Consider the following 9,556-nt stretch of genomic DNA (forward strand, 5'->3'; position numbering starts at 1 on the left):
CCTTAAAATTTCCGACAGCTCCTTACACCTGTAGTTTTAAATTGTAGTTTTAAAGAAGTAATAATTTATTTGATTTAATACCACATTTTAACGTTTTTCAATCAGTTTAAATGAGACTTGAAATATGAAAGAACACAACAAAAGGTGCAACATGCTTCTCTTTATTACTGCTATAATTCAACTCTGGTTTGAAGAAAAGGTTATTCACTCCATGATAGTTATTGGTCTTTGCATTCGGCAAAGTAGTGTACTGCGGTCTCATTGTCGCACTCGGGCTGGAAGATGAGCTTCACCCTGCAAAACATCAGAACAGATCCACACATATTGGTTTTGTTAGGTCATTTATATGATGAAATGGTAATGTATTGCATTTAAAAAGGTAGAGTACATACAACACAAAGACTGTATAAAGATATTACTCACATTCTCCAAAGCTTAGGTTTGTGCCCCATCGCGAAACCACCATTACTGTGGAAATATTCACATCGTCATTCACAGAACTTTCATTAGGATTTTGCAGCATGCTTAAAAAAGGGCTTGCTTTCGTGATGAATCTTTTAATTTCACGTTCCCTCAGAAACCTCAGATATGTGTGCAGAGTTTGACTGCAGAAAATGTTATCTTTATTCAACTGCTGACCAAAGTATAACCTTTTTTAGCTTTTTTTTTTAGCTAGGTAGTTAAAGTAATTGTTGGGGTTCAAGTCCCCTCATAGGTGGTTAAAGTCATTGTTGGGGTTAAAGTCCCCTACGTGTGCCGTTTTGGTCTCAAGACCCTGGTTCGCGGAGGATACCAAAAAGGTCCTAGAAAGACAAGGTAAACTTAACTATGTGCATTTAAAAATAAAAAAGAGGAATAGTTTCGGTGAATACTAAAAGGTACCACCGGGTCAGATTAGAATGTTCTAAAGGGGGGTTCGTTTGAAACACTTGAAATAACTAAAGCAAAAGTTAAATGAGAAAGTAGAAAGAAAGGGAGGTGATAGAAAACTATTTAGGCTAAAAAGTGAGCAATGATTGAGAGTTAGATCTAAACATTTCAGATGTGTGTATCTCACACTGCACTGTCACTTTCAGTATCTTTGCTTTTAAAGTGTTTTTAAATGTCATTTTAATATCTGTCATTGTTGTAAAGCACTTTGAATTGCCTTGTGTTGAAATGTGCTGTATAAATAAGCTTGCCTTGCCTAGAAGTAAAAGTCCCACATCAAACTAAAAGTAAGTAAGTATTTTCAGAAAAATGTACTCAAACTGTGAAAAGTAAAAGTGATATATGATGTTTTGGATCAAGATTACTGCTGCTTTAATGTGTCAGCAGTATTTTACTGTTAACTCGTGGAAATGAAGGCAATGAAGAGCTGTTCATTATAAAATAACTTAAGCTGTCTGTTTCTTTACGTTTGTGTTTTTATGTCTTAGAACATGTCGGGATCTTTAAGAAACACAGCCGACTGTCTCGGTGTAAAACATTTTCTCACCTTATTTTAAAAGAAAGAAAGTGAATGATTTTATAAATGCATGTTAATATGTCACATTTAACAAAAGTGTTATAAATTATCCTGGAGGTCATTGCACAATAAAGTCAGCATTAAATAACATAATAAACCTTTTAAAAAGATAAGTAACTGTACACAGGTTATCTGATAGTTCGATGTGAACGCTGTGATTTAACTGTGAAGACATTTTAAAATGAGCTCACATGATTTTGCTGATGATGTTCAACACGCAGCTGATGTCATCTTCAATGTCGTCATCCACCAAGGCTGGAAAGGAAACATATTTACTGCTTTAAAAAGATGTTGGAAATGTTTTAACTATAGTTTAGAAATGTTGTGCTTTTCTAGAGGAGAGAAGAAGACATTTAGAGTGAGCTGTTGTTACTGTTCATTTTTCAGAACTGCCACATCTCACACACATCTCACACACTTACTGGAATGCACCTACATTTACTAAAGTATTATCCTTTACGTAATAGAGTGGTGCAGTGACGAGTCCTAAAACCCGGAAGTGAGTTAGCATTTTACCACTTCCTGTTCCCTCGTCTCAGAGCCAATGGGATCTCTCCATAGGAGTTTGGAGAATAGCTGGAAATAAGGTCTGTGGTTGAAACACATTTAAGAGACGGATAACGTTTTGTTCTACGACATTAAATCCATCAGCAGTGACCCCACTGGGGATTTCTGAAGAGTTGACGTGTCTGAAAAACGATGGTTGTTACCAAGTGGCTGAATAGGACTACAGAAGTTGTGGAGGACGTTGTACGTCATTACGCCGAACACGTAAACACTCCTCTGAGTTAGTTTGCCCTGTTCTGCTTGAAAGCAAGTACCTGCCTCCTGCAAACTGTTCAAACAAACGCTTCAACTTGTACCATTTAGAATCTGTAGTTTTGAATATCGATGTTAAGTTGGCGTGACGTTGAAGTCGTGCTGCTGTACTCGGCTGTAGTTCGTTTATAGCATAACGTTAGCATTTTGCTTCTGGCGATTAGATTTATGATTTTAAAATTATAAAACTAGGGTAGACATGTGGAGATTATCCGGCTGAACAAAACGTGCATTTATCAAACAGGTAAGTTTTCCACAGACCTTATTTCGAGCTATTTTCCAAATTCCTTTGGAGAAATCCCGTTGATTTTTTGTCGAGTGAACCCGTGCAGCTTACTTCCGGGTAAATACGTCATCCCTGCACCAGTCTAATCACAATTCACTTCATGCCACGTTTTACTTTTACTACATCAAGTGCTGGAAGAAATACTCAGACCCTTTACTTTTCAAACATACTCATACAGAGACATTTGGAGTTCAGTATCTTGCTCACGGACATGGGCGGTTCTAAGGGGGGCCAACAGGGGCCGGGCCGGTGCCCCTTTAACACTGTTCTTGAGAATGAATCTATGATATTGCATTTTTTTTGATAATGTTGCCGCCGACATTGTGCTGTAACCTGGGCCTAAGATAACAGGAATGTTTTTTTTTAGGTAATGTAATTCAATCAATTGAAACTAAGTTAAACAACAAAACAAAAAACGTGTTTGGCTGCATATGTAATGTATTTATTACAAGTGCGTGAGTAAATAAGTCACTAAATTAAAGTCATGGACACAAATTCCGCTATTAAACAAAAACCAATAATGTGCACTATGACGCATACTGAACTGAAAAAGTCTAAATCTTGAACACTGTCTTTGTCACACTTTGACATATTGATTTCAGGGAATGGGGATTGAACCACCAACCACTTGGGATTGGTGGATAACCTCTTTCTTCACCACAAACTTTATTTTATTTATTCATCTATTCAATATCATAAACTTACATCATACCTTCCACATACAACAAAGTAAAGGGGCAGACATACTAAGCAATACATTAAATACAGTAAATAAAGAAAAAAGGAAAGAAAACATTTTTGATACTTTAGATTAAATATGTTTTAAATATCAAATTAATTTTGATGGTCTTCTTATTCCTAACGTTTTTAATAGTGCTAATATATTGTTTAATTCAGGTGTGTCGAAACTTTTTTCACAGAGGGCCACATACAGAAAAATATAAGAAGGGCTGGGGCGCTCACTAGAGGTATATTGCCTCATAAGTTCAGTTATAAGTTAGAAAATCAATCAAATGTAGGTAAATGATGCTCATTCCTCAAAACAGAAGCCTCAGATTGATTATAATGATGGGAAACATGAAGTGTATACGTCAAGCTTGTTATGTACATAAGTTATTGGGATTTTTTCTTATCAACTTAGATTTGTTAGAAAATTACTACTTTAATTAACAGAATTTATTTGAAAAGTGGGCTTATTAACACATGAATACTACTGTGTGATATATTTTTACATATATGCTTAAGAAGTACAATATAAGACAAGCACAAGTTTCATTTGTTGGCCATATTCCATTATACTTTTTTAATTTGCTGAGGGCCAATTCAAAATGGTCCGCGGGCTGCATTTGGCCCCCGGGCCGTGGTTTGGACACCCCTGGTTTAAACTCTTGATAGAAATGCACACAATTTAGTTTTGTGTCAGCCCATTTCTTTTTACGGATATGACATTTCCCTAAAAATACAATAACCTCTTCACCACAAACTGTTCCCTACTCACCGCTGCAGGTGACGTTACAGATGCGGTCAGGTGACGGCGTGGCTCCATCGCTGCAGATCAGGTGATCGCTGAGCTGGAAGAGACCGTAGAGGGTCCACTGCTCCTCCTCCTCTTCCTCGCTGCTGGAGTGTTTCTCCTCGCTGCTGGAGTCATGCTCGGAGCTGCGTTTCTTCCGCTGGTGAAGATCCACGCTGCTGAACGATCCTCTCAGACCCTCTGATTCATCCACAGCCCCCCGACCTCTTCTCAGATGGCTGCCCTTCTTCCTGGGAATCAGCTGGTTCACGGCACTGGTGTTAAATTCTGACGCCTTCTCCACGTGGCAGATAACTAAGACAAGGGAGTTTCAATTCAATTTTCAAGGCTTTATTATCATTTGCACATTAGCTACTGTAGAATAGATATGGCAATGAAACACTGAAGTCATAGGCTCCTCCAACAGTGCAACGTGAATGTATATAGAGGAAATAGAAAAAATAAAACAGATGCAGGTAGTAGTTAAAGAGAATGTTATGAGATGAGCAAGTTAATAGTTAAAGTGATGATATTTTCGAATGGCAAAAAGTTACCATCTATTCTACCCAAGATTTGTACTGCTCAAGGGACTGATATTGAGAGGGTCACTACTTACAAATATCTGGGATTTCTTATTGAACAGAACTTGTCTTTCAAGTTACACACGGAAAATGTTGTTTCAAAGCTAAAAATAAAATTAGGTTTCTTTTACAGAAATAAATCCTGTTTCTCTTTTCAGACAAGGAAACATTTGATATCTGCAACGTTTTTACCTGTATTAGATTATGGTGACCTGCTATACATGAATGCCTCTGACCAATGCCTAAAGAGCTTGGATACTGTTTACAATTGTGCCTTACGATTTATCACTGGATGTGGATATCGTTCACATCCAGTGATAAATCGGAGATGTACACTATTCCACTTTATATACTGCTGCTAATTGGCCATCTTTGTCTGCTCGCAGACTTTCCCATTGGTTGGGTTTTATTTATAAATCTCTGCTTGGGTTGGTTCCCTCCTACATTTGCACATATATGTGTCAAAGAGAAAGTCTATATGGCCTGCGCTCCCAAGATTTTATTCAGATGCTGGTCCCTACAGTGAGAACAAAACTGGGTCAAACAGCTTTTAGATATGCTGCCCCCACAGCTTGGAACAATGTACAGAAGGAGCTGAAACTCTCCTATTTAATCACTATGGGGGAATTCAGGTCCATCTTAAAGGACAGAGAACACGACACCATTGGTAGATGTGAGTGCTCGTATATCCTAAAATCGTTTTAAATGTTGCCAGTTTTGAATGATTTTTAATAGTTTGTTTTACTTTGCATATTGACTGGCTATTGTGCCATTTTATTTGTGTTTTACAGCTGTATTTGTCTGCCTGTCATGTCTGTGTTTTATTTGTTGTAACTTTGTACATGCTTCCCTTCTTGGCCTGGTCACTCTTGGAAAAAAGATTTTAATCTCAATGAGTCTTTTACCTGGTTAAATAAAGGATATATATATATATATATATATATATATATATATATAATATAGAAACATTCATACAAACTGCTAAGGACCTTTTGGATCAGAACACAAGGAGAGAAAGAGCTCAGACTGATGTCAGAAACTGAAGATTTATTGGGAGTTACGGCTGGAGAATTGACATTTGCTGAAGCAACGAAGTGACACAGCTCATGCCCAACACATGCTGAAGCTTTCTCACCCAGTCCCAAGCATGTAGCTGTCTGAGAGAATAATCAACATTCTGCATACTTTAAACCAATGCTTCAGCCAGTGTGGACATTCTTAAGAGAAACTGATAAACGATTAATGGACAAAGTTCGTCTTTAGTTATTTTTAATAAAGGAATAAAGAAAGTCAATATACGAGTGAAATCGATCTCAAATGCAGGAACAGAGCAGCTTCATCCTCAGAGGATAGAGAAGTTATGCACCCTGAACTCAGCTTACAGTCACATTATAGAGTAGATCAAATCCAACTGGTCCCACCCTTAAATTCTCTTAGGCATCATCTAAACATCCCCACCATTAAACCATAAAACCCCTTGTCCTTAACATTTGCAAATCCCCCTTTTACACTTCCTTTGCCCTCCTGAAATGTAAACCCTTAACATGTGTCTCTGTTAAACACATACAAGACTAAAAATACAATCAACCAGAGCATAAGACTATATGTTTTAAATTATTGTATGATTATTTGCTATAACTCCCCTCAGACACTATTTTTTACGTTGCTATGGACAATCTGCAATAAATGCACATTTTATGGACAATCTTGCACCAAAGATATTGATATTGAAGAGACTGTTATTTTGTATATATTGATTGTTGTGTTTTTATCTTTATGTGTGCATATGTGTAAATGTGTCTGTTGATTGTGTATAGATATACATATTTTTATACATATCTCTATATTGTATAATTTTATATTCGGGATTGTTGGAAACGTCATTTCGATCTCTGTCTGTAAACACAAACTGAGTAAGATTGACATTAAAGTTGACTTTGACTTTGAAGACTATATGTTTTAAATGATTATATGATAATTTGACACGACAGCCATGCAGTACTCACGCTTAGCCAGGAAGTCATCAGTCATTGTGTGTCCTTGGGGCCATGCGCCCTCCGGCAGGTTGTTAAACTCCTTCTTCAGATCACATTTGGTCACGACTCTCCCTTCAGCCAGACTGCAGCCCAGCACCGACACCAGAAACAAGCACACAAAGACCCTCATCTTCACTGCAACTCTCTGAACACATACAAGACATGATATTTATATTGTCTGGTGACCAATAACAGAGAAACCTACACCTTTTGTTCTGCTGGGATAAAAGGCCGCTCCCTGGCGCCTGGAGACAGGGATCAGGAAGTGCACCAAATATCACTGATACCTTCATGTTTCTGAGAAATAAAGAGGTCGGGGTGGGGATGATCTGTCTACCTGAACACATCCTTTCTTATTCACAGGTTACACCTTCGTCCTGTTGAAAAGACTTGGCCCTCAGAGAAAAAGACAGACAGTTTATCTCCTCTCGTCATCACAACACCTTCATCATTTCAGAGGATCTGGTGTCAGCACTGTGAATACAATGTGTTTGTGTTTAATATGAGGGCATTAGTTTCATTAGCTATCATGTTAAGCCCAACAAATACAAAACAACAACATGAAAGATGAGAAGGAGGACAGCAGTTTCAGTGAATACCGTATTCCACGGAGGATGTTATTAAGACTTTTTAATACTAGAGCTACTATTGTTTTGTTGAACAATCTACAGTAGAGTTTCAGGCTGATAAATAATCTGTGGCTGTGTGTCGTGGGAGAGGTGACCCACATCGTATCAGCCTCTTAATATATTACATTACAATCAGAATACCTTTATAATAATACTAATACATGGTGTTTATATAGCGCTTTCCCTGGTGCTCAAAGACGCTTGACAAGCAAGTAAAGATAAATAACAACAAAAGTACAATTATTAGTATTATTCATCCCAAAGAGTGTACATTGTTACAGCAAAAGTATAGAGCCACGTAGCTCTTAAAGGTTTGGCTTTAACGGTCACCTATCATGCTATTTTTAGGCAATAGCATAGGTCTCAGATATATAAAAATATACAAACATGTCTATGAAGTGTTTTGTTCAAAATACCAAACAGATCACCCGTTCTAGCCATGCCTCATATCCCTCTTTTTCACTTCCTGTTTCAAAAGTGCTGATTTGGGGTATAAAGCTTTAAAAAAAGATAAAAAAAGAGGGGCGAAGCTTATGCCTGCTGATGCGGGAGATTTTACCGGCAGATACTGCCGTGATGAAACGCCACATCATGGATTATCAAGGATTATTCCTGAAACAGTATGGAGCTCAAAGGCTTTTTCTCTTGCCGGTTATACCACAAGGTGAGTTCCTTTTTATTTCCTGCTTCTTCACACACATGCTCTCCAGTACAGGTTAGCTCTGAGTGTTAGCGATGCTAATGTAAACACCGACCATATTACGTCCAAAACAGTTGGGCATTGTTTTTGATAACAACGTTTCTGATAGGGCCGTGGGTCCGCATTTCCGATATTACGTCAGATCGGCGGCAAATCTGGATCAGCTCCGTTGTTCCCCCGTTTTTTGGGGATTTGGGTACAGAGGAAAAGAGAGAGGGTTTTATTTTTCTGGTGCTGCGTGAGTTCCGACACACACCGGGAACACATCTTTATGTACAAAAGACATCAAAAAGTGCATTTTGCATGATAGGTCCCCTTTAAATTAAGCTAAGCTTGCATAGCACTGAATGTGGTTGTGCTTATAGATAGGAAATGTACCTGCAGGATTCTTGCTTTTAAGTTTGTTTCATCATGGTTGAATGCAGTTATTGTAAGTTGCTTGGGATAAAAGCCTCAGCTAAATTAAATTAAATGTAATGTGTTTGTTTTCAGCTGTTCTACTTCTATCGATGTTTCCCTTCTTTCTTTGAATGATAACTGCTTTAAAGGAGATAATAACAGTGCAATTCACACACCAAATTATACATTTGCAATAGAATAGAAGAATGCATAGTACATTTATTTTATTAAAAAAAGGTAGGGCATAATCATCGTGTATTTTGGGACGACAGCAGCTCCGTCTGTAGGGACTTGTCTAGGGTATTTTAGTAATTGCTTATTGGCGAATAATACAACAGCATACAGGAGCTTTTAAAGTTTTACTCTCTGACAAAATGCGTGCTTTAATGTGTGTTTACAATTCATCTCAGAGGTAGCTCTGCTGTTAAAAAGGCACACTGTAAATAAAGAAAAGTGTTTATTTTGTGGATTAATTCGGCTTATCGTTTTACATACGTTTATATGGTAAAAACTGAGCTTTTCAGTGGACTTTTTAATGTGCAAATGACAACATTTCGTGGTCGGTTTTGAATGCAGGACTTTTAATGTAACACAGTATTCCCACACTCTGGTACTTCTACTTTTACTCAAGTACAAGATGGGAGTACTTCTACTTTTACTCAAGTACAACATTTACTTCTACGTTTACTCAAGTACAAGATGTGAGTACTTCTACGTTTACTCAAGTACAAGATGTGAGTACTTCTACTTTTACTCAAGTACAAGATGGGAGTACTTCTACTTTTACTCAAGTACAACATTTACTTCTACGTTTACTCAAGTACAAGATGTGAGTACTTCTACGTTTACTCAAGTACAAGATGTGAGTACTTCTCCCACCTCTGGTTAATTCAGTGGCTCTCAAACTTTTTCTGTCAGGCCCCCCCTTTTGGCCCCCCCAACACAAATAGTCACGTAATGGGCCAAGTTAACATTTATTAAAATACATCAATATGAACACGAGCATTCCTTTGCTAGAACAGTGGTAATAAAACAATGCTCCATAAGTCTGTGTGCTCAAAAAATAAATACATAATACAATTGTGC

The 9,556-nt window shown here is 37.6% G+C and overlaps 1 protein-coding gene across 1 annotated transcript; it reads right to left on the reverse strand.

The window, feature by feature from the left end:
• Nucleotides 1-140: 140 nt before the first annotated feature.
• LOC307033852 (uncharacterized protein) lies at nt 141-6,872 on the reverse strand (the record flags this gene model as incomplete). Its single annotated transcript, XM_079672488.1, has 5 exons — nt 141-294; nt 424-468; nt 1,699-1,762; nt 4,111-4,440; nt 6,713-6,872. 5 exons carry the CDS (start codon nt 6,870-6,872, stop codon nt 219-221), a joined length of 675 nt encoding a protein of 224 aa, XP_079528614.1. The 3' UTR covers nt 141-218.
• Between the last annotated feature and the right edge of the window lie 2,684 nt (nt 6,873-9,556).

Source organism: Notothenia rossii, assembly GCF_949606895.1.
Source record: "Notothenia rossii genome assembly, chromosome: 1".
Lineage (NCBI taxonomy): Eukaryota > Metazoa > Chordata > Actinopteri > Perciformes > Nototheniidae > Notothenia > Notothenia rossii.